Source organism: Fibroporia radiculosa, assembly GCF_000313525.1.
Source record: "Fibroporia radiculosa TFFH 294 genomic supercontigs, scaffold1521, whole genome shotgun sequence".
NCBI lineage: Eukaryota > Fungi > Basidiomycota > Agaricomycetes > Polyporales > Fibroporiaceae > Fibroporia > Fibroporia radiculosa.
In genome coordinates this window covers 59,260-83,105 of record NW_012133307.1, presented here as the reverse complement: position 1 = coordinate 83,105, position 23,846 = coordinate 59,260, and the positions used below count along the sequence as shown (strand labels likewise).

General features: G+C 53.1%; 9 protein-coding genes across 9 annotated transcripts; 5 read left to right on the top strand and 4 right to left on the bottom strand.

Moving 5' to 3' along the window:
- Positions 1–13: 13 nt before the first annotated feature.
- On the top strand, positions 14–2,304 carry FIBRA_02958 (uncharacterized protein; the record flags this gene model as incomplete). The annotated part of the gene is made up of 7 exons (XM_012324805.1): positions 14–456; positions 516–564; positions 618–762; positions 815–901; positions 955–1,454; positions 1,508–1,619; positions 1,673–2,304. 7 exons carry the CDS (start codon positions 14–16, stop codon positions 2,302–2,304), a joined length of 1,968 nt encoding a protein of 655 aa, XP_012180195.1.
- Positions 2,305–2,586: 282 nt separating this feature from the next.
- FIBRA_02957 (uncharacterized protein) lies at positions 2,587–3,559 on the top strand (the record flags this gene model as incomplete). The annotated part of the gene is made up of 3 exons (XM_012324804.1): positions 2,587–2,983; positions 3,039–3,388; positions 3,452–3,559. 3 exons carry the CDS (start codon positions 2,587–2,589, stop codon positions 3,557–3,559), a joined length of 855 nt encoding a protein of 284 aa, XP_012180194.1.
- Positions 3,560–3,961: 402 nt separating this feature from the next.
- FIBRA_02956 (uncharacterized protein) lies at positions 3,962–10,963 on the top strand (the record flags this gene model as incomplete). The annotated part of the gene is made up of 13 exons (XM_012324803.1): positions 3,962–4,165; positions 4,219–4,339; positions 4,400–4,654; positions 4,709–4,760; positions 4,897–5,038; positions 5,098–5,349; positions 5,408–5,548; positions 5,612–5,825; positions 5,876–5,989; positions 7,593–10,063; positions 10,114–10,536; positions 10,590–10,725; positions 10,791–10,963. The coding sequence occupies 13 exons, from the start codon at positions 3,962–3,964 to the stop codon at positions 10,961–10,963; spliced, it is 4,698 nt and encodes a 1,565-aa protein (XP_012180193.1).
- Positions 10,964–11,729: 766 nt separating this feature from the next.
- Positions 11,730–12,954, top strand: FIBRA_02955 (uncharacterized protein; the record flags this gene model as incomplete). Its single annotated transcript, XM_012324802.1, has 2 exons — positions 11,730–11,960; positions 12,016–12,954. 2 exons carry the CDS (start codon positions 11,730–11,732, stop codon positions 12,952–12,954), a joined length of 1,170 nt encoding a protein of 389 aa, XP_012180192.1.
- Positions 12,955–13,554: 600 nt separating this feature from the next.
- FIBRA_02954 (uncharacterized protein) lies at positions 13,555–15,112 on the bottom strand (the record flags this gene model as incomplete). The annotated part of the gene is made up of 5 exons (XM_012324801.1): positions 13,555–13,598; positions 13,660–14,082; positions 14,138–14,902; positions 14,965–15,039; positions 15,097–15,112. The coding sequence occupies 5 exons, from the start codon at positions 15,110–15,112 to the stop codon at positions 13,555–13,557; spliced, it is 1,323 nt and encodes a 440-aa protein (XP_012180191.1).
- Positions 15,113–15,615: 503 nt separating this feature from the next.
- On the bottom strand, positions 15,616–16,496 carry FIBRA_02953 (uncharacterized protein; the record flags this gene model as incomplete). The annotated part of the gene is made up of 5 exons (XM_012324800.1): positions 15,616–15,669; positions 15,724–15,930; positions 15,986–16,225; positions 16,277–16,343; positions 16,402–16,496. 5 exons carry the CDS (start codon positions 16,494–16,496, stop codon positions 15,616–15,618), a joined length of 663 nt encoding a protein of 220 aa, XP_012180190.1.
- A 471-nt stretch (positions 16,497–16,967) lies between these two features.
- FIBRA_02952 (uncharacterized protein) lies at positions 16,968–19,296 on the bottom strand (the record flags this gene model as incomplete). The annotated part of the gene is made up of 3 exons (XM_012324799.1): positions 16,968–17,305; positions 17,367–18,692; positions 18,747–19,296. The coding sequence occupies 3 exons, from the start codon at positions 19,294–19,296 to the stop codon at positions 16,968–16,970; spliced, it is 2,214 nt and encodes a 737-aa protein (XP_012180189.1).
- Positions 19,297–20,466: 1,170 nt separating this feature from the next.
- Positions 20,467–21,270, top strand: FIBRA_02951 (uncharacterized protein; the record flags this gene model as incomplete). The annotated part of the gene is made up of 3 exons (XM_012324798.1): positions 20,467–20,524; positions 20,574–21,193; positions 21,244–21,270. The coding sequence occupies 3 exons, from the start codon at positions 20,467–20,469 to the stop codon at positions 21,268–21,270; spliced, it is 705 nt and encodes a 234-aa protein (XP_012180188.1).
- Positions 21,271–21,592: 322 nt separating this feature from the next.
- Positions 21,593–23,833, bottom strand: FIBRA_02950 (uncharacterized protein; the record flags this gene model as incomplete). The annotated part of the gene is made up of 14 exons (XM_012324797.1): positions 21,593–21,634; positions 21,687–21,797; positions 21,854–21,924; positions 21,989–22,021; positions 22,071–22,141; positions 22,191–22,206; positions 22,248–22,317; positions 22,370–22,386; positions 22,437–22,952; positions 23,008–23,169; positions 23,219–23,288; positions 23,348–23,608; positions 23,671–23,737; positions 23,784–23,833. The coding sequence occupies 14 exons, from the start codon at positions 23,831–23,833 to the stop codon at positions 21,593–21,595; spliced, it is 1,557 nt and encodes a 518-aa protein (XP_012180187.1).
- Between the last annotated feature and the right edge of the window lie 13 nt (positions 23,834–23,846).

Here is a 23,846-nt window from a genome sequence, read left to right as displayed (position 1 = left end):
TCCTCCTCCTCCCATGGCCCCCTCTCCTTACGCCCCCTCTCCCTCTCCCTCCCCCACCGCCCCCCTCGTCCAGATCATCCCGCTCTTTACCCCTTCCCCCGACGGCGACTCCGCCCTCGTCTCCCTCGACGCCCATCTCACTCTCCCCCAGTACACTCATTACCACTCTGTCCCTCTCCAGTCCTTCCAGCCCGTCTACTACGCCCTCAATGACGGCTCTCTCCTCACCCCCTTCTACCTCGACCACATCCACATCCCAAAGCTCTGGCTCTTTGCTGCAGGTGCCCTCTCCGTCTTCTTTCTCCGCAACACCGTCGTCGCCCTCTCCTTCATCCGCAGAAGCAGGGTCAAGGACAAGACCCTCTTCTATCTCCTCCTCATCAGTCAGCTCTTCGGCCTCCTGGGCTCCCTCGCCCTCGTGATCGCCGACTTTAATCAATCCGTCAGTTGCACTGCGTGAGCGTCCCTCCCCCCCCTCCGTCAATCGCATATTGTCTGATATCGATTCGTCCCAGGATAGGCGCCGCAAAGAAGGTCTTTGTCCAGATGTCCTGTGATACCATGGTCAGTCCCTCTGTCCCTCCGCCTTCGGCCCCTCAACCCCAGCGTCCCCACAGATCACCGGCATTCTCGGCGTCAAGGCCTATCGATGTCTCGCTAACGCATCTATTGTCCTCGCCTTTCTGCTTGCCGCCGGCGCAGTCATGATGGTCCTTCTCGGTATATCCGTCTCACGCTACCAGGCAGTTAGGTCGATATATGGTGCTCAGCTTCTTATTGCCCGCCCCACAGGACGCTCATCCTCGTTTCGTAGGCATATGTGAGGACGTAAATGTTGATTGGATCACATCTGCCATCATCTTGACGGCGTTTGTCGAAACTGCGGTCATATGCTTATGTTGTAGGTTACCTCTCCCCCTTCGACCGCTTGATATTCAGCACGTTCATTCCCAGTTCTCTTTGCAATCTGGAAGTCGTACCGGACACGTGCAGAAGCTCGGCTCAATTTAAGAATGTCCGAGGAGGGCACCGTGAACTCTTCGGTGGATGGTGCCAAACAGAGCGGCGAGAGCACCTGCATACGTCGGGGTTGGTGGGACTATGTGCCCCAAGTTCAATCACATTCCCTGTCTGCCGTACATACATTCTCTCTCCGTGGCGTCTCTCGGACATTCATGTCAAGATTGCGTCGTCTATGGACTGACGATGAGTATCCATCTGCCATTGCTTTTCAACGCAAGTCTTCTCTTCCGGGGGAATACCCGATTCCTCAGCCTCCTCGCGCGCTGGTCCCGCCTAGTTCTAGCGACGCATCTCCGCGAACATCAAGAATAGAGCCAAATCAATCGACGCGAACGCCCCGCTCTACTCAATGGTCGCCTCTCGCTGCGATCCGTAAATCAATCAGATATTTTACTCGAATCGAACTGTTCCGGAAGATGCTTCGCGATGAGGTGCGAACCCAGTTTAGTTTTCGTTGTCTTCTTGGCCAATGGGAATCCCATAGTTGCTATACACGACGTTTCTCGCCGTGATGTTCTTGGCCATTGCCATAGTGATGCTGGTTGGGGTAAACAAGCAGGTCTTCCTTGGATCCGACGGATGGATAATGCTAGACTGTATGTTGCACACCGCGATCAATGTGCCCCTTGTTAAAATCTGTTTGTTCTAGGGGTCATCATATCTCTCTTTACGATGCACAGCTTTAGGCGAGTCGTTCGGCGGCACGAGCTAGAAGCTGTTCTACAGCATCCCTCTGCTTGGGACCGCATTCTGCACAGTGATCCCGACTATACAAATGTCTTTTTCGCGAGACGGTCCAGACGCTCAAAATCTCCGCAAGAACATGCAGGAGCTCAACTTTATTCACGGCGCAGTGGGGCTCCATCAATGCAATCTGAAACGAGTAGCTGTTCAGGCTCTGAAAAGTCTGATGATACCCCCATCTCGCCTCATACACGACTCCATCCTCCCACGCCGCGGAAATCCTCCATAGCATCGACGATATCGTCACACCGTGCCGCACATTCACTTTCATGCGATCCGGCTCAACCAGCATTCTCGTGGGATTCTGCTATTGTGCTGCCAACCCTCCCTTCTGTTCCCGACGACAATGCGTACACTTCCGAGGATCGTGAAGCATCGTCCGCTGAGGGGCAGATGGATACTTTATACCCGCCAATCGACCTCGCAGACATGCGGTCACGTTATGACCAATTATCACGTTCTTTTGACCCACGGACGCTTTTGCGAACTTATTCAGACCGGCCAGATTTGGATACCGATTGGAGAAGGGGTAGCTAATTGCTGTCCCCATGTCGCCCGTTGTATCCTGTTTTCGCATTCGTGTACCATATTGCAGTCCTGTATTATCTTGTCGAAACCTTACGCATAAGATATTCGTACCAAACATGATTTTATAATTTACAACTTGAGATATCAGTATGTCATTTGCCTGATCATGAGCCTCGGAGTGTGGAAGCCTCGGACTCCGACCTTGGATGCGTCGGAGACAATTTTCGAATCGCGATCGAAATCGTATTCAATCACCGGCTAAGTTTCCGATCTTCATCCATTCTGATCACCATGAACGACGCCGAGGACCGACTCGTCAGCGCGTTGCCTATCCGCTTCACCAACTCACTTGTTCCGAATGTCCACATACACCAGTTTCCGCTCCTTACGCGACCGCTGCAGATCCCACCGACAGCCGTAGCCAGCGGCAAGCGCATCCGCGCCCGCGTCAAGCCCGGCGTGCGCAGAATCGAGGTGCACGTCCCTGTCGACACGCGCCCCGAGGTCTGGAATGTCGAGCGGTCAAAGGAGCTTGGGAAATCCAGAGTGGAAGACGACAAGGAGAAGAACCAGGAGCTGCCGAAGATGAAGCAGAGGGAGGGCGAGGAGCCGCGCCTGTCTGAGACGCGCCTGCGGAGCGAGCAGGTCCCCCAGCTGGGTGCTTACGTGCTTGGAATCGTGCGGGACGGTGCGTGCAGCCAAGGAACGTATGATTACCAGCGTAGCTGACGATAAGGCGGCAGGCCAGCTGCACCTGCACCCGATCACCGAGACGCACCAGCTACGGCCCACGCTGACTTACATGGACATCTTATCGCGCAAGACGAGGCGCTCTCGCCGGGGTGATGATGAGGACGACGATTCGGACGACGGACCCCCACCGGACCCTGATGAGCCGCCCCCTGCGCCGACACCGAAGAAGGAGAAGAAGCCCGCGGCGGAGGCGAAGGAGGTGCAGGTCTCTGTGCGCAAGTCGGACGACAGGAGCATGCAGTTCCAGGGCGGGCTGTCTGCAGTGCGGAGAGAGATGCTCACGACAATCCATGCGGAGGAGGATGAGAAGTGGGATGACTATGAGTATTGTGACGGAGAGGTGAGCTGCTCTGCGTCGATGGCGCGCTCTGGGGAACGTACTAACCGATTCTTGTACTACCAGACCGAGGAGTCGAATGTGGCTTTTGAAGCATTGTTCTCGCATAGCGATGAGCAACTGGAGTGTGAAACAGATATTGCGGCCGTATTGAAGGATATTCCGGGGCTGTAGTCCTCCTGTGTGAGTTCCTCAATACATAACACATGCTGAACGATTGTGTGCTGTTTTCGTGCTTATTCCCGCCTGTGCGGGGCTGCGTGCAATGATCCAAACTGTTTTGAATTTGGATATTTCCCAACGACACGCATGTGCATCATATGAATTGTACCGACGCGGCTTCTATCCGTAAGCAACATGTCCTACTCGCACAAGGTAAACGTCTAATTGCAGGTTTCTTTAATAAATACAGATCGAGCCATCGGATTCCAAATTTCATGTAAGCTTCAAACTAAGAGTGCTAAATAGCTGCTGTCGGCGCTGCTGGAAGTATTCGCTCCACGTGGCGCACGAAGCAGGACGCGTCGCGAGTCGCGTTTGTAACCTTGCGCGTCTCACAGACTCACAGCGACCTCCATGTCCGCATATAGCGATAGCGACACCGAGCCAGAGTCTCCTGCAGACGTATACGAGTGGGACGCGACTGAATTTGCGCATACATGCGATCCTCGAAAACCGTCTTCTGATGGGGACGGCGGCGGAGAAAATTTAGCCTCTGCGAGCGACGTGCTACATGCCATGCAAGACCTACGCTCGTTGGATTTGAAGTCGGTGGAGCATGTGCGTTCCTTGGATTGCGCGAAACTGTTGATCCTCAATATGTGGCGTATCAGGACACTTCAATGCAAGATATTGTTCAACGAGCATATACAACTATTCTAGCTTTCCTAGAATGCCTCAATCGCAGTCATCATCATCCATCTCTGGACGACGATGTAGCGGTTTGCATGCTGTGTAAGCCTTCGATTTGACCACTTGATCACAGCTATCTCGGTATATTTAATTGGCGAACAGTGAGCAGGTCTTTTATATTACTGCTTTTCGAGTTCAGAAGAGTCTTCCGAGGGATCGCCGTCCGTGATGTCGCACCTGGGCGTGCAGCGGCCACAGTTGTTTGTTGGGTAGATGTCGTCCTTGCAAAACTAGGCGATGCCATCGTCTCTATTGCTGGCGGTAGTCCTGGGGGAAAAGATAGAGAAGAAACACTACCGGAAACATTAAGGAAGCAGAGAGACGGAGACGTCTTGCGTGCGGCCACACAGTTGCCTGGTAAGCTGTTGGTTGAATGTTATTTAAGCCGATCATTTTTTGACTGTACGCTAGCCGAATGGAATGCAGTGGCGAGCACACTTTCTAATAACAGCGCTTCTCCTGCGTCTGCACGATTAGCGTTGCGTTTATTATTCGGAACCTACGTCCTAGCGCCTCACTTAGAAAATTATTGCCCGTGGCAAGAGAGGCCAGTGCATATACTCACTGCTCGACGCATCAATTCTCACATCTTTTCTTAGATCGGAAGCCAAAAATCTCCTGTCCATCCTGACCACATATGTTGAACGCGTAGTATCCCCGGGAAGCCGAATTGCGATGGCTTCAGGTATCCCAGATCTTCACCAGAGGTGCAGTGATGCCATATTGCTACTGCTTTTTATTGTAAGTGCAGCTGTTTTCTTGATGACTGCATCCATCCTCACTGAGGCGCTATACCTTAGACCGCAGATCGCGCCCAGGATCAAAATGGTCGCTCAACGTACCGACCATGTACTCACGCCAATTTACTGAGGTTGATCAGACGTGTTATGTGTCCGGTGGATACCGACTTTTCGGAGAATCATTTAACAACTCCATGTCCTGCGCTTGACACTTCTCAGACTATTATGCTCCGTTGGGGATGGGTATTGTCTTGGTGCTGGTCCTCATGGGACGATCCTCGCTTGGCAGATATCGAAGTCATCGATTACATGGTGAGCGTTCTCTGGTATCTGGAATTGATAGTATATGCGCGCTGAATGTCTACATAAGGCCGCCACCTGGCTGTATCACATAGGTGATTGTCTTAATGTCAAACTTGATGGTGACGAGGATGATACGATTGAATCATGGGACGACGGTTTGTCGAAGACTCTGGTGATGGATTCTACCTCATCGGCTTTCGCTGTCATCGTAAGGACTGGTTGTTTTGATCGAGAGAACGAATCAAAGCTCAACGCCTCGTCTCCGGAATAGAGGCTGATGCACCATGCATTATCTTTGTTGCTAGCTTCACCTCCTATATACCCATGCATTACTTCGCAAGACGTCCTGTACAAACTTTGCTGGGCCGCGGCTCAACTGCTGCGTGATAGGAAGGCAACGTATGACACCACACTGGCGTCTGAGCTCTGCAGTGCTCTCTGCAAATTTTATGTTCTCTTGCGCCATGACGACGTCGGAACTCTAAGTACGTGGGGCCATCAATGTCATGCTTGTATTGAGAGTTGATGTAACTAGTCAAGGATGTGATCATAAGGGGTCTTTCTTCCGCTCCACCGGAGCTACTGCGATCTGTGATGGAGGACGTCTGCAATGATACGAGACTAGACGTATGGGTGAAGTTTGAAGAAGGTGAGTCACACCGTCATCTTACCAATCGCCTGAATCATGGGTCGTGATATCTCAGACATCCTTGAGCTTCGAAGGTTAGAATTTTCTTGCTTTATCACTACATACCGAACAGCCTGAAAGCTACATATTGTCAGAGCAATTTCTGACGGAAAGTGCTATGATTCGTCCACATACGAGATAGTTAAAGCGGTCAGGCAAACACTCCAATTCAATACTTTAATATGGCACGGTAACGTGAATTGGCGCCATATTCGGCATGCAATCCCTGTCTTCCTTTCAGTTTTAATTGATTGGATCATGTCTGATTTTCTCGAAGTCGAAGACCAAATTGTTCTCGGAAATTGTTTGACCGCTGCGTTGGCTTCACTTGAGACGTCGGCCTCAGGCTTAGCCACGAAACCATGGAACGACGAAGCAGTCTGGCAGCTAGCACTGTCCGAAGGAGCGGATGATTTAATCAGAGCTTGTGAGCCCAAAAATATTGTGCATGTTCGTGCTTCTCACCGTCTGCCCAAGCTGCGTTTGCCACATATATCAACGTAACCGTTCCCCGACAGACTTGCGACATGCTAACATACTGTGAAGCTTGGGATCATCTGCGAGACACGTTTTTACTCATTTTGGGGCAGCATTTTGTGGGAGATGAGGAACCTCTTGCTCTTCTCGTCTGTCCCGTACTATGCCAAGCTCTTCTTTCCCTACTCAAACACGCTAATAATCAAGCCGGTAAGAGCGCACCATACTTGATACATTCTCTGAGTCATTATGCCAAGCAGTCCAATACATGTTGAGCTCCCCGTGGATGATCAACCTATCTTCTGGATTACGGCATCTGTTGACTCCGCAAAACGAAGATGAAAACGATTACTATGCTCTCCTCCGGAGCAGAGTCTCATGTTATGCAGGTGCCTTACTTACAAATGTCAGTGGCAGTATTTATCTCAGCATTCCTCGCTCGTAAATCCTAACGTACTCCCATAGATTTCTGCTGGGACTCCGCACGACTGGTTCGAACAACGAGAGAATGGCGTGGTCATTACATTTTTCTGTGATTATTAGTGATACGACTGAACCTCAGGATGCAGGAGCTTCCTGAAACAACTTCAAGACTTATACTGGTGGAACTGTTTCCAGGACATCCTCTCCTGGTTTTCACCGCAGAGGCGGGAGGATAGAGTTCGGGATGTGTGTCTTTCTGGCTAGACATAGATCGTGGGCACATAATCGAGCACAGTACGGCCATTAGAATACTTGGGCCATCATATGCGAGGCATTTCATCTGAGTCCCTCCAGAGATCTCGCGATTGAGTTGAACGCGCCTCTTTTGGTGGTGACTGAGACTAGACGACGTCGCGTCATGCACGTGACCGTGTTCGCTCTCAGTTCAACCTTGATTGCCATTTTTGGCCTCGTTGCCTGCCGCCCTCCTACCTACATCCTCCCGTACTGGAATCAAACCGAGTACTTATACTACTAGACTATGGGATTTTGCGGAAGATGTGGTGACATTGTAACTGGACCACGCTGTAAGTGCGGCGGCACAGCTGTTGGTGAGTTCCTCAGATTAGTACAGGAGCTCATACGTCTTAGACAAATACTCTAGCTCCTGTGGTAAAATGGAACCAGGGTACCCATCAATCCCAGGACAGATGGTCGCGTACATACGTAACTAAAGATAAGTCTCCTTCTCAGCCTGCCACTGTTGCAAACGATGCGGCCGACGAGATACCAATCGTTCCCGCATCATCCTCAGCAAGTCCGACGAAACGTTTTCCTCGGCCTGCGTCTGCGACATATAGCCCTTCCGTGGCTATAAGCTCTCGTGTGTCTGCTCATATTGCTTCGGCCACTAATCCGCGCCCGCCCTCACCACTCAAGCAATCTACCAGCTTGAATGCCGACGACGCCCCTTCTGCGTCTGCCAATGCTGCGGAGGGCATCTTGCCAAGTCCTCATGGGTCGGAGCTTGCAAAGGTGTATGGGTCGATTTTACAGCCAAAGGAGACACTGGCTACGTATCACTGCGCTATATGCACTACTCCCTTCCCCCCAGACGCGACCATCTACCCTGACCCGTCTTCTCTATCCTCGACGGATTTGGATGGTTTGCCTGCGGTCAACACGCGATTCTTGTGTCGATCCTGCTTTACGACCAATGGGGGTTCGAAGGGCGAGTGTCCGACATGTAATAAACCCGTCCTCATCCTCAAGAACGAGGGAGGGTACATTCAGAATGGTGGTCAATATTGGCATAAGAAGTGCTTCTGCTGTGCAGGCTGCTCCAAAAACATCGGAGAGCGCCCAATGGTCGATCTCCTGGGGAGACCAAGCTGTCCTGATTGTTTCGAGAGTTGTCTTTCAAGGTCGACAAAAGATGACACTCGAAGGCGAGGGACGACTGATGAAGATGTACGCAGCAATCTTGGTGGAACAAAGCGCACAGACAGAGAGCGAGAAGGGAGTCCCGCTCTCGAGGAGTTGGAACAGCGTCTTGGCATTTTTCGCAGTCGGGAGAGCACTCCGATCAAGGAAGAGCGACCCGCTCCCCGTAATGCTGGACTGAAGAGCCCTACTACCACTCCCACTGCTCGCAGTCCTCTTCCTACTAGGTACACTCCTCGAGCCACGGAATCAAGCCCGATTGTTGAACGCCTTGCGGCGCGCGCCAGAGCGGATTCATTTACGAGTATCGGTGCTTCTCCCATCATGCGCATTGCTGACGACGAGAGACCTGGGATGCAGTCTACTCAGAGATTGACGAGCTCGGAGTCGGAAACACCCACGAAAGATGCGGACAGCCCTCTTGCAGCCCGCCTTCGGTACAGAAGTCCTGAGCCAAATCCATCTTCGTCTGATGGCAGTCCACTGTCCCGTCGTACTTATACTAGATTGAAGAGTCCTGAACCAGATGTGTTTGGGTCCAGTCCTGTCTCGAAAGTAAGCGGTAGTCCTCGGTATGGGAGTCCCGGAACTCCTATAAGGCCGACTGAAGATGCGATCGAGGAAATGAAGCAGAGGTTTCTAAGGCAGGCATCTCCCTCTCCTGGCCCTTCCAAGAGTACCATCCCACCGCCTTCCAACGCAACAACGCCTACAAAACCTACGAGACGGTCAACGTCTCGGCCTCGAAGGAGCCAAACCACCGAAGGCACAGATGAACTCGGTACTATCCTCAGTAGCTTCAACACCCCATCGCGAGAGAGCATTGGACTGTCGAGAATTCCTCGTGCATCCCTTAGTCCACCTCTGAGGAGCAGTCCTTCTGCGCCCTTGCCCCACACTACTCTGCAGCGGAGCGACACAGACGCAGTGCCCGATTACACTCTACGCCGCGATAGGACAGGAGACGCGGAAGTGGAATCTCTTCTAGGAGATATGCCAGGGGTCGTCAAAGGTGATCTCATTGACTTGAGCGACGTTCCTCTCGGACACCAGCTTCCCCAGTTCGAATCGTCGGGATCCATGTCAATGATTTCCAACGTTCCCACCGTGCATGCGCCGCTACCCTCGGTCCCCACTCGTATTGATCTTAATGTGAAGGTTGGTAAGCGGAGTTCTTCGCTTGAGCACAGCTACGAGCATTCGGTTCCCTCCACCCCAGATTTGGCTGGGGACTTTTCGGACTCCACGTCTACGACTCCATCTAGTGCGCCACCCACGCCGCCCTCGATAAGCCCCCCTGCACGGCGGATTTCAGGCAATGCTCCTAATGCGAGTAAACGCAGTGTTCGGACGCATGTGACAGGCGATACCGCACGCTCCCCTCGAACCTCTGATGCGCATTTTACTACCCCGACACCAAAATCCAAGACACTCCCTAGTAAGGTAGAAATATCCTCACCTACACCTCTTTCACCAGATACTCGTTGCGCGAAATGCACACTCCCCTTATTCATCACGAAACACGGTGGAAAGTTTGTTACAGTGCCAGAAGAGCCATCCAGCTCGGGCGTTCCACCCAAGACATATCACACGGCATGCTTTAGATGCAAGGTGTGCGATGGTCCGTTTGAGGAGCGGGACGGTGGACGCACAGTGTTTGTCAGAGCGGACGTAGGTGTTTGCCACGTTGAGGTAAGATGGTTGACCATCTCATCGATTGCGAGTACTGATAATGAAGACAGTGCGCACCCGCAGACAAGATCAGAGTACGACAGGTACCCAGTATGATTCCGAAACCGACAGCCCTATCCTCCACACCATTGACTACATCGAGAGCAAGCAACACGACGCGCTACTCTGCTACGCCGACCTCAAGTAGATATGAGGGACCCCCGCCGACTGCACCTGCTACGACTACTACTTTTACGTTTCCCAAGTTCGGAGGCTCGTCTTCCTGTCCAGGATGCCATAAAGCCGTGGCTGTGATGGAGCGAGGTGTGGTGCCGGGACCCCAAGGGACACGATGGCATGCGGCCTGCCTTCTCTGTGGCGGCAAGGAAGCGAAAGGACGGAGGCGCGAGGAGGGAAAGCCTGGGTGCGGGAAGAAGCTAGATAGTGCCGCGAAGATGGACACTGACGGCCAGGTGTGGTGCCGCGAGTGTCTGGTGAGTGTTGACATCCACCTGTCCTCCCATTAGCTGACTTGCACGGCCGGCAGCTGCTCCTGCCTGCAACCTTGCGGAATACGCCCTCCCCAGTGCGGAGCCCGCTGGTGGCTTCGCACACGGGGAGCCGGGGGATCGCGCCGCAATACACGGGCACGACGACGATTGCTCGCCAGTTCACGGGCATTGGTGCGGGCGGGGATGCGTCGGTGATGCGGCAGCTGACGGGCGGGGGGCTGAGTCCGACGAGACAGCTCTCGTCGAGCCCGACGAAGCTGCACGACGGGCCACGGTCGGGGACTGGGCGAGTGTATCCGCGGCCCAAGTCGGTGATCGGTATGCGGAGCACGAAGAGCGACGGCGAGGGGAGGGGAATGTTCCTGGTGCGGCAGTTGACAGGTGGGAACGGGGGGTCCAGTGGGAATGATTATGGGGTGTGACAGACAGAGAAGGAGATCGTGCTGTCGATCCGAAGCGTGTCAGGCCGCGTCGGAGGGGTGGTGTGTCTGCAGGTGGACTTTGTCTTTGTTTTCTCGCTATCGGAACGCTCACGTAGGTAGTATATTGTATTTATACGATGGTCATTGGTGGCCGTAGGATGCATATGCAGTGGGATCTGAATGAATGGGCTTCTGGAAGCCTGTGGTTGAGAGGCCCCGCTTTGCAATGGCGAAGCCGAGCAGTGGAAAGCGGGACCTGTGCCTGCTGGTGTGTTTCGAACAGGGCAAGAACATTGGCAATGGGTTGAGACGAACGTGCGCATGCGGGGGCGTGGACTGATGGCAGAATAAGGCCAGTGCATTTCGGGGGCGAGCTTATCTCCCCTGGGCGATGAAGGGTGGAGATTATCAGACCACGCGACCATGAGAGGGAAGGCGAGTGCCATGACAAAAGCAAGCCTGGACGAGTCTGCAGACGAGGCAGCAGGCCATGGTGGGTGAGAGACCTGGATATATGCGCGAGACCCGAGGGTGTGCCGCACTGTGGCTGTAGGCTGGAGCAGGCGACTGGGGACGCGCGCCTGAGTAATCGGTCAGACGGAGGGAGGCCCGAGTCTCCGCGGCGATTGCCGGCGGTATGTAAACTCAACGACCCGCGTCGAGCCACTCCGAGTCCTCCTCTCCGCCTCCGCCTCCTCGTCTTCGTTGTTGTCGTCGTTCTCGTCGTCGTTGCAGCTGTCCTCGCCGTCGCACATGTCGTCGGCCAGACAGCCCCCCCATCGCCGCCGCTCCCTGTCCGCCTCCTCTCCCATCCGTGGCCCCTTCCGACCCGACGACCCGAAATGGCGGTTCGCGGCCAAGCGACCACGCCCCAGCCATCCCCACAGCCCACCCTGCAGGGACATCCCCGGCTCCGACGACCCTCCCGAAAAATGGGACGTAGACCAGTGGCGAAGGGGCAAGCGCGCTCGCAGGGACTCCACCGTACGTCTTCTCTGCCGCTCTGTCCGGGACCGTACGGGCTCATGCCACATTCCAGTCACGAGCCGGTACCGCCCAGCAGCGTCGTCCGCGCCCGTCCAGCTCCCTCTTCCCCGACGAGCACATCCCCTCTCTTCCTCCCATGACTGTCTTCCCAAGCACATCGGCCGCCTTCAACCTCTTTCCCGAACACAACCATCGAAGGTCCCGCCCCATCTCCCATCCCGATCCAGCATACATCCATGACGACGAGCTCCTTCCCTCCGCCCAGCTCGACCGCATGCGCTCCGACGCCTTTGGCGAGCTGCAGCGTTGCGTCGCAGAGAACGGTGAAGGCCTTGTTCAGCGCATGCGCGCTTGGGAGAACTCTTGCTCAACGTCGTCCGCAAGCTCACCCCGCCTGCTTACCCACGACCTCCAGCCTGCGCGTCTCCGGCCGTCGCGCCACGCCGGCGGCGGCGCAGAGGCGGGCACTGCCGCGAACGATGACGACGACGTCGAGATCGTCTCGGGCGACTCCTCCGGATTGCCTTCCTTCCACTTTCGGAGTCCTTCCCACAAGAAGCGCGCCCTTTCTCTCGGCATGATGGACGTCGACCTCCCCCAGATCGCCGTTCACCCGTCTCCTGTCGACCCCTCCGCCGCTCTCTCCGCATATTCCGACGACGATGACGACTTCTCCATCCTGGGCTCGTCCAGCTCCTCCCCTCCTACCCTCGCCCACACATACCCCAACTCATCCAACTCGTCCGCCATCTCTCTTCCTCTGTCCCACAGCAGCACATCGCCCTACATGTTGTCTCGCTCATTCACCTTCACAAGCGAGCACCGGGTGCACGTTCCGTCGACAGCATCCCGGTCGGAGAAGGCTCTCGCTGCCCTCACCCTTGCCATGGCAAATGGTGCTGGGGGAGTGAACGACTACGCTGCACTCCAATTCGCACAAGGCCAAAACTCGGTCATAGACGAATGCCAAGTGGGCGAGCTCTGGCATTGACCCTTACCATCTCTTCGCATCGCCGCACAGGCGGCACCGCCGAGGACAATTCACTTCATGCATTTGCCTGCACGTTTCAATTCATATCCCATTCTGCATGAACGGCCACGCCACCAATCAAAGTTTTCAGGGATCACCATGTCGCATTATACTCCATCGAAATTAAGATTGCTATATCCATAAACCCGATAACCCAAGCGCACGAGAAGTTTCTTCCTCGCTTCTTGAAACCAATGTATACATATTACTCGGGACGTCTTCGCACTCCATCTACTTAATGGATAACGTAATGCTGTATCACTTGATGATATTATTTGCACTCGCAAGTCTACAGTTTCTACAGTGTCTCTTCCTTTCAAATCCTGTTCCATTTAGCTGTGAACACAAACTAGTGGTATATTGTGATAAAACCCCCAGAGATTGTCTGCACATGTATTCTCATTTGACCAGACTAGTTGATTAGGTAGATTAAACAGTCAGACGAACAGCATGTTAGATACATTTTGTTTCATGCCTGCTGGCCACTCATCTGTCCACGGAATGTAAAATTGGACGCATGACATCATATGTGAGGAGGCGGAGTCGCACATTCCCTGGGTATCAGGCAGGCAAAGGGAGGAAGTACGGCGTAGCTTCTGAGAGAGCTATCATAATAACGGCGTTAGTAAGGCTTTCGGTAAGACTTTAACGTGGACTTCTACGAACCTGCAACGCTCTGCATGACGCTCGATGGCCCAAGACTACTGTTCATGCTGCCGATATTGCCTCCCGCGCTGCCAACTGCACTCGAAGGACTAACAAGGCGAAGCGGCGCCTTGCCTTTCAGATCCACAGAAGGAGCCACAGCCGCAGAAAGATTGTCTGCGGCTTGGAGGGCTTGTGAGGGCATCACACCCAGCTGCGGCGCCGGCGAGGGATCCACCTGCGACAATTGGGGGGAGAGGCTCTGGGCAAACGCGTCCGACGCGGCCTGCGCCCATACGCGTGCCTCCGCCTCGAGCGCACGGTTCTGCTCTGCGAGGCGGGCCACGGCGTGTTCGGCCTCGATGCGTTTCTGCACCTCGTCCGCGTAGCGGTCCTCGGCCCTGCGCCGCGCCCTGTTCTCCAGGTCAAGCGCGTGCTTCATGCCTGCCGACAGTGCGCGTCAGATGTCTGACTGGAGCAAATAGCAAGGCCGACGCACCCTCGATGAGCTCGGACACCCCAGGCGGGACGTAGAGGCTGTTGGATGACCTCACCGACTTGCGGGCGGGCGGCGAGAGGTCCGCACACCACAGCGGCACCGCGGCCACGTCCGGCACGCCCAATAGGTGGAAGCTCATGTCGGATGAAACCTCTGTCTCCGCGTCGCTATTCTCGTGCGCAGAGAAGGCATGTGGCTGATCGGAGGTCGACAGGTGTGTGGACACGCTTGACCTGGAGCGGGATTTCATGTGCTCTGGGGACTCGTCCAGACGACGCCGCTTGCCCGGCCTGCTCACGCGCACCTCTGACCGCTCGGATGCGCTGTCCATCTCCACCTCCATCTCCTGCCCACGCTCGTCCTCATCTGCATGGCTTGCGGTCTTGCCCCTCCCCTCGGACATGACGTCCATGGCCGCGCGCACTTTGATAGAAGGTCTCTTGCTCCTCGCGGTGCGCCGCATGGTAGAATGGTTCTGTGAAGGCTCCGGTGTCAGAAGCCCAATTGCGTCATCTGCCTTGCGCCGGTTTTCGCTACCATGCTCAGAGCCTGAGAGATCGATGTCCATATTCCGCGCTGACTCCAGAAATTCTGTTCTCCTACGCTTGCGCGAATTTGTTGTAGATGAGGACGTGGGCTTTCCTTCATGCATGCGGGTCTTTGGAGATACTAAATTTGGTGTATTCAGAGGTTGCGGTTTTTGTGATGCTCCCCTGCTCGGTCCCGGGTTAGGTTGCTTCGAGACAAACCGAGAACTAGGTTTTTCTGAGCAAAATCCAAAATAATTCAATAGTGCTAATTTATTGAAGAATGCGCATAAAACGCACTATTGCGAGGAAGAGGCTGGGTGGGTTTGGTAGGCTGAGAAGCAGACTCCGATGGCCGAGATGTGGGAGAGCGTTCTGGTAGACGGACATAAGAATCATCAATTTAAGTTCTGATGGAAGCAGAACGCTTACTTCGTCTCAGACGCATGGGTGAAGCAAATTCTATGAGGCCGAATATTCAGACCTGCGAAACGCCCGACACCAAAGTTTTTCACTCACCATGCCAGTCTGTCCACCTCGAACTGGACGCCGGAACACTACTGGCTCTTCTCGATGCTGAATAACGTGGTTTTTACAATCAGGTTCTTGCAAAGCTCTGACGACCCCGGAGAATATTGTACCTTGTAACTCTGCGGCCTTGCTCGACGGACGCGGGTTGGACCTTAGATCACTTGATTTGACCATCACTAATGAGGATTTTGAATAGTTTTAGAACATGCGATGTGACGTGGACGTCTAGACAATGAACAAATTTGAAGTGGTGATGAAGGTGGATTTCAGATATCCAAAGACGATCGTGGAGGACACGATCCTCGCATGAGGCGCTAAGCGCCGTGTCCCCAATTGCACCGACTAGAATTGAGATTACAGAATACAGTTTGGTACAATACGAATGCAACATATATACAAGGGAAAAAATAAGATTATTTCTCAGAATGAGTTCGCAGCAGCGCCAAGGACTTTGGCTGCCAACGCACGTAGTATCTATAGTAAGAGGTGTTCAGTACCCGTCTCGCATACATCCATATGTTGAATTACCTCTGCTTTCTGATTACCACCGAGCTGAGCGAAGACCGACGCAACGCTCTTCCCTTTAGCATCTCTGATTGCACCCAAGCGGTTTCCGGCATATGCTCCGAACATCATCCCGGGTATATTCGCGATAATGAACCCAAGGCCTGCGCCGCAGATGGCTCCGAGCCAAGACCACCACGGCGCATGTCGCTGCACTTCCGGTCGCAGTAGCTACAAGAAACAATAAGCTCCAAGGCACGTCATAGAAGCCATACATGGTACACACCTCCTCGAAGACATCGGCGAAGACATTGTCGGCGTCAGGTTGAGTACCTGGAGCCCCAGCCGAAGACCCTGCACCGGCATTTGGGACACCCCCGCCAAACATACTAGCAAAGGTGTTGAACCAATTTGCAGAGGCCTGCGGCTCTCCCGTCCTTCCTTGAGCACCGCGTGAAACGTAGATCGTGTCGTATTCTCTTCGCCTTGTGGCATCGGAAAGTACGTAGTACGCATCTGCTACTGCCTATGGAGGAATAAGCCTGTAAAAACGTAACATACGCACTGTATGGCACACCTGAAACCGCTCAGTTGCAGCTTTCTTCTCGGCTTGTGTTGCATTGACCAGTCTATCAGGATGGGTCCTACAGAACTGTACCGATTAGCCACGATCGTATTCGTTGAGAAACGTAAACTATGCACTTCAAGGACTGTATCTTGTACGCATGCCTAATTTCATCGGGAGTCGCAGTCTGAGGAATACTCAGGAGCTGGTAGTAGTCGGGAAATTTGGACATGGCGCAAAGGCGGGGAGGAGACGTGTGGCTGCGCGCCCCGCAAACCACTACATGATACTGACGCGTGACGTCATGCGGGTATGTTCAGACGCGCACACGTGACTGCAGCATATAAGTATTCAGAATTTAAAATCAAGCATTTAGCAGAGCATCGACGTCCATGCGGTATGTCAGAGTGTCTATGAACGGATTAATATCGACTTGACCAGAGGGAATAGAGATACAGTACAGAATCCGGCCAGTGATGCAGAAGGTTGCCGAGTCATGCTCATCTATACTACATTGACGTGATGACAACAATGTGCGTAAAACAAGCATCGCAAGTTCAATGGAGCTAGGAAACCTGTCCAGGGTGTCAAGTATACATGCCAATGAGAAAAGCCAGCGTTTCGGTTTGAAGGGAAGGGTCAATTGTCCATGATTTTCCGAAAGCAAAGTACATCGGAAGCAGTCAAGGTGTGTACCATAAGCCTATATGGGGGCCGGATTCTCGGTAGCAGGGCTCATATCTGCGGCAGTAAGTCGTGGCCGGGGAGGCAATCCGACAGGCCTGGTGAATCGACGATCAGCAGCTTGGAATGTTCGTCCGGCATTCTCACTGCTTGGCGCCGCTGGCCTAAGGTGCTCATCTCTGATCGTATCTGCCGGGCGCAGTGGGGACCTACATCTGGAAGCAAGCGATCCAAAGCTATCTGACGGCACATGCGAGATTGGGAACCTCGGAGGAGGAAGATGACCCTCGTCCGAGTTGTTGAGAATTGAGGCAGATGAAAATGAGCCAGGCTCAGAATGTTCTGTATGTGTAAGCCCTAGTGCCCAAAATATTGAGTCACGATCGGAAGTGACAGCCAGAGGTAAGATGGCACTCACCGCCAATAAAAGACGTGATCTCGTATTGCGTTCCTCCAGAGTCTATGCGATGTCGATTACTATTCATCGCGGTGTCCATGTCTATGACTGAAGGTGGACTCCCGTTATTTCGACGCCCGTATTGGTCCGTGGCAAGAAGTAAGTTTGGAATTTCAACATGGGAGGAAGGCCGTATGGGACCATCGCTATCAATTTGTGAGGCACCTGCAGCTGAATTCGGTTGTATGACGACCGAAGGCATATCGGCTCCGATACTAGAACGCCCCTGAGGCGGAGCAGGGAAGTTGCTGAGTGAGAGATCGCTCTGTGTCGTTGATCGCGTTGTACGATCCGCAGAGCGATCCTTACGATCGTCAGAAATATAAAGCCCACCCAAATCGAAAGTTTCGTTTGAAGGGGATAATACACGCAGCGCAGCGATGGATTGGTCAAGCTCTGCTTGTTGACGAATGAGTTCCGAGATACGGGATGATCGAGCGGAGTCAAGTCCAGTCGGCGTAGGCTGGAGACGAAGCTGATTCAGGAACCTCCCTTCGATACCTCCATCATCAGGACCAGGTACCGGTGAGCCATACGCAGACGTTGGGGATCCATATGCCGAGGGAGAAACTGGGGATATGACATATACTGGTTCCATCCCCATTTGACGAGGATGTGTCGGGGGCGGGATAGCTAAGTTGTACAACTTGTGCAATTCAGCACTTCGCCCTGTTACTAGAGCAGAATTCGATGATGGGGATTTGTTAGACACCCGCAGCGTATCTATTACGGAAGTATACACAGGATCTTGCCATTTGGCACTTTGCAAGGGTTGGCCTAAGCTCTGGTTGAATGATTTGGTGGTGTCCACATCAATAGCAGAGTCTGGAACACCCCCACCAATGTCACGACCATCAGGAGAGTACCCTCGCTCAGCTTGATCTTGACTCCATAGACGAACTTGGTCCTGTGTTGGAGAGGGTGGTGCGAAGGGGCGGCCAGAATATCTGCGCATATTCAACCATGTGGAGAGCCGAGAAGACGCAGAAAAACGTTGCATCAACGACGGGCGCTGACTGCTTCCATGGACGTTTTGACCAACAACCGACAACAAATCGGGGGAGACGATGACAGGGGGAGTAATGCGGAGGGAAAGATCATGTGCCTTCATTTCTGGTAGACCTCGGAACGAGCTCTTGCGGCGAATCATGGTGGCATCAATGGAAGATGAAGTAGACCACGAGGGCCGGCGCAAGTGGTAGAAAGCACTGGTGAGCATATACACAATCAGAATATAGAATTCCACAGCTTGCATAAAGCGCCCGAGAACTGTTTCCGTAAACTCGACTGCGTAGTAGGCGCATCAACACAAGTACACCGAAAGCCAATTACTGAACTTACACATAGCGACATTACCGATGCCTATTAAGATACTCAGGGATAAGGCAGATATAGGTGCCGAATAGCCAAGCAATTTCTTTCTAGTAGGAACGACACTGGGGTTGGCTAACATCCCCACCCAACAGTTGAGTAGCAGCTTCAGAAGGAATATCGCCGATAGCACTATTTGAATCGCGGCCTCTACTTCGTACAAAGGCTCAACCTCGTGGAGCGCGTTAATGTTGCGATACAGGATCTGGAGCACAGGATCTGTCAAGGTCAGTGTCAGGGTGAGCATTTCGAGGAATATGCCGAATGCCCCCCATCGACCCCAACTACCATTATGCATTGCCTTGTCGCTTGGACGGATTTCGCCTGGAGGTGGGCTGGCAACAAAGCCCCAATAGAATAGGAAGCGCAATCCAAATGATAGTGAAAACCCCACTTCGCGGACGATGATCAGGCCGGAAACAGAATTCAGATCGAGAGCTTGATCGACGGCGGCAGATCCTCTTACTAGCATCTGAACGAGGTCGAGTATAGAGGAAATAAATGCGACGACGACTGCCATATGCAGGCAAAACGTCAGGCTATCCGCCTGTTAGCGCGAAACACATGGCAGACGATCGTCATTGCACTTGCCTGTTTGCACGGCGCATGAAGACAAAATACGGGAAGACGCCAAGGGATAAGATCCCGACACAAAAGAATGGAATATCAGCAAGGAGGTACTGAACCTGGTTACAAATACGGTGAGGAGATGTATGCAGACACAAGCCACGCCACCTACCATGTGGTCATTGCTCAGACTTGTGAAAGCTGCTGCTACTCCAGCCATATCTGAATGGTGGATACCTAATGACGATAAAGGCTGTACGACGGCAACTGTCGTGCCAGTGGGGATGCTAACAAGTGACTAGCTAGCGCAAACAACGAGAGAGGACCAGCTGGTTTGTGTTCGCAGGCTGCGTCAGTCCGGCTGAAAAGCACTACGAGAACCAGAGAATACAAGGCCCCGAGATGCAATCCCAGAGCTATTGCAAGACTGTCACGACAGCAGCAGATCTGTCTCGCTAACACCAGAGAGGACGCAGCGCTGTCCGGCCCAGTGATCTTGAAGCTCAGGCGAGAAATGAAAGATCTGCGCAAGGACCGGACATGAAAGAAAAGGTGAGTACTTAGGATCTTGCGCTACACCGAGTCCGAGTTTCCAGACCCAGCTTGACAACGATGGTTACTTGGCAAGAAGTTCCAGAAAACGGCTGGCGCCTAGGCCAAACGTCGCGACCCCCATCTTTGATAAATTTTGCTTACGGCCACCGCTGCGACCCAACTGTTTCTGGTCAGATCATGAAGGAAACAGCGGCTTTTTTCAACCAAACACTACTACAGGCACGATCCAAACAGGTTATGGATATCCATCCTGCAGTGTAGCTTCCAAGTTGAACGATGGGTCATTAGTTGGAACCTGAGTGTGGTTGAACAGCGAGTCCAGTGGCTGAATCATTTCGGGTCCACCAGTCCTCTTTCTCGAGCGGTTTCGACTCTGAGGGCTGCCATGGCGCTGGGTCAGGTTCAGAATCCCGGAAACAGATCGGAAACATGAGAGAGAGGATTGAATGACTCCGGCGCCTGAGTAAACGGCGCGGTGAAACGCGCGGACTGGCCGCCCAATCGCAACGACGCGGTGCACGTGACCGTACATCTCTATCCGGAAGCTGCAGCTTCCCATCCCGACTCCATGTCGAATGTGGGTTCCGCTCGTCCGAGGCGACTAGTCGTTCTCATCTCGGGCTCAGGTGTGTGTCCAACTTGTTCGAAGGTCACCATTTTTGAACGACGTCGCAGGCACTAACCTCCAAGCCCTTATCGATGCCCAAAACACTCCGGCTCTTCCCAATACACGCATTTCGCTCGTCCTCGCCAACAGGAAAGCTGCGTATGGACTGACACGCGCGGCGCGAGCGATTCCTCCCATTCCAACCGCATATCTCGCTCTACAACCATTCCTGAAAGCCAACCCCGGCAAGACGCGCGATGACTATGATGCAGAAGTTGCTCGGATTGTTATCAGGGAGAAGCCGGACCTGGTTGTGCTAGCCGGGTGGATGCACATCATGGGCGACGGGTTTTTGGATATTGTGAATGGGGAGAGGACACTGGATGGTGAAGACAAGGTGGAAAAGCCAATCCCGGTCATCAATCTACATCCTGCGCTACCCGGCGCTTTCGATGGTGCGAACGCGATTGAGCGAGCGTATGAGGCTTTCCAACGGGGCGAGATACCACATTCAGGAGTTATGGTACATCGCGTAGTCAAGGAAGTCGACCGCGGCAAACCTGTTCTTGTGCGAGAGGTTGAAATTCTCGAAGGAGAACCAATCGAAGCATTTGAGGAACGTTTGCATCAAACTGAGTGGGAAATAATCGTTGCAGGCACCGCCAAAACATTGGACGAGTATGTGTCGGTAAGTCGAGCAATACAAATCGGTTCTTCGGTTTCTCACCCCGTGCTCAGCGCAGTGACATTGGCTCTACGAGTTGAAAGTGATACTTATCTATAGGGTGCGTAGGTGACGTCTCGGGCCATATCACCGCTGGGTGTCCGCCGTTTCTGGTTTCTACAATGATCTGTAGCGTTATGCCAAAGGTGCAAGAACAAAGAGATGTATATTTTCAGACAAGCCCTCCGTGTGAAGCATTTGGACAGTGATAGGAAAAAATGTCAAGGGTATCCAGGGCCCCGCATCTCTTCTTGTAATGGATCGATAGGATGGACTGACGTCATATCGCATCATTATAACCACCAGTGATCAAAGCACGCAAATTTGAATAAGGAATCCCTCCTCCCAGAACGCTCCATTCGATCACATCTTGGCAAGCAATGGTTGCCAGTTCACCCTCTCCACCTGCACCGGACATCAACGAACCGATGCGTTTGCAACTAGAAACCTGACTTACCATCTCCGGCACAAGCTCATTCACATTTGTAGCTCCCATAAGTCGCATGCCCAGGACGATCTCACGTTGCAGGATACGCACCGCCTGGATGACGCCAGCTTCACCGTAGGCCTGACAGTCGCACCTCACTTCAGCATTAGGATGCAAACAATCGTCTGACCGCTCACGCTTTGGGCGTACAAGAATGGCCGACCTAGACCAACAGCTTTAGCTCCGAGACATACAGCCTTGAGGACATCTATTAGAACCATTTAGTAAATAGCAAAAAGTTAAACGGGAACTGTACGACGAATCGCGCTTACCTGTTCCTCGACGCACACCGCCGTCGATATAAACTGGAAGCAAGGTCAAGTTGAGCGAATCGTACTGAACGAGATCACGCACCTTCTAGTTTGTCGAAGACATCCGGTCGCTGTTGACGAATCTTGTACAAAACCTCGAGAGGAGGCAATGAACTGCAGTCTCATCATATACGAGTTGCAGCAATAGATTGAAATGACTCACTATTCTAGCTGGCGACCTACATTGACATATCAGTAGCGAAGCTTTATGTTTGGCGACAGCAGGGCTTGCCTCCATGATTCGACAACAAGATGCCGTCAACGCCCGCCTCTGCTGCGAGCACTGCATCCTGTGGACTATATCAGCCCAGGATATACTATCCATTGTGTGCATTTACTGACAGCAACACACTGTATACCTATAAATTCATATTAGCAAAGGCCACATAATTGTTGGAAGGGAAAGAACCTTTGAGTACGATTGGAAGCTTCGTGACCTTTCGTAGCCAGGGGATAGTCTGTCCGAGAATCGTGTAAATCGCATGATCCCATAGTTTTCTAGTGATAACATCACGCGCCTCGGAGAATGTCATATCCAGATCCATGTGCTGTAGCAACGCTCCTGCAGTACCATAAAAATTGACCTGGCCTTCAACTTCCTTCTCGACATCGTCCGGCTGCCGTGATATCGCTTCTGCCTCGCGCTCCTGCGCCTCGAGTACGAACGGTGCGCGGATATCTCGCTCGCGGTTTCCGGAGACAGGAGCATCGACGGTCAAAAATATAGCTCTGTAACCAAGCTCCTCTACCTCGCGCACGCGTTGAGCCGCAATTGCATTATCTTTGTTTTTATACAACTGGAAGAAGAGCGGCTGGGAAGGCGAGAGACGGCCGGCGGCGATCTGCGAAGGAGACAGCGAGGCATTGGAGGACACCATCTGGATGATGTTCGTGCGGCCGGCTCCGCGGGTGATGTTGATCTCACCTGTGTGGATGACATACGTTAATAAGCCACTACGGCCGGATAGAAGGAAACTTACCCAGTGGGTGACCCAGCTTGGCAAGGGCAGCGCCACTTACGAATATGGGTATGGGGGATTTGATACCGAGGATGCTTGTGGAAGGATCAACTTGGGATATTGGCCGCAGGACGCGGGGATGGAAAAAGAATCGGGAGAATGCGCGTGCGTTCTCCGTGTTAGCTGTATGCATCATTAGAGGAAAACGAGTACAAGCCGGACACGCGCATACTAATTTCATCGTCAGCAGCAGACGAGTAGTACGCCATGGCTTTGTGCGACAAAACCTTGAGCGCGACGTCCTGACGATGATAAATTTTGGTCGATGCACTGTGCCCGAAGAAAGTGGCCACCATCGCACCTCCATATCACGCAAGCTCAGAATCTGGTTAATACGCGTTTTCCTTGCCTGCGCCTGCTCTACGCGAATCTCGTCCTTCGTCTTTTGGCGTGTCTCTCGTTCCTCCTGCAGCTTCTGCGCACCAGACGAGTCGAGGAGACCGAGATGTTTGTGGGGAGGGAGATTCTTATCGAGAGCGTCTGGAGGGTGGATGGGCTCGTATGCAGCAGTCGCGTCGCGTCCAGCATATTTAAGGATGATTTTTGCACCTCCTGGGTGCTCCTGTTACGGAAGGATGAGCGGGGGATGCGGGCGTTGCCGACGATGGACATGGAAGAACGCACAGGGAGGAAGTCGGTCACGTCGTACACGCGGTTGCTGATAATAACCCAGCACGAGCTACGTGCATCCCTGCTCGTTCATAACATTTTGCGAAAGAAAATGGGAAAAGACACACCTGCTGGTGTTGTGCTGACCGACTTCCTGTAGCGTGTATGATTGCGGCATGGTAGTATTCCAG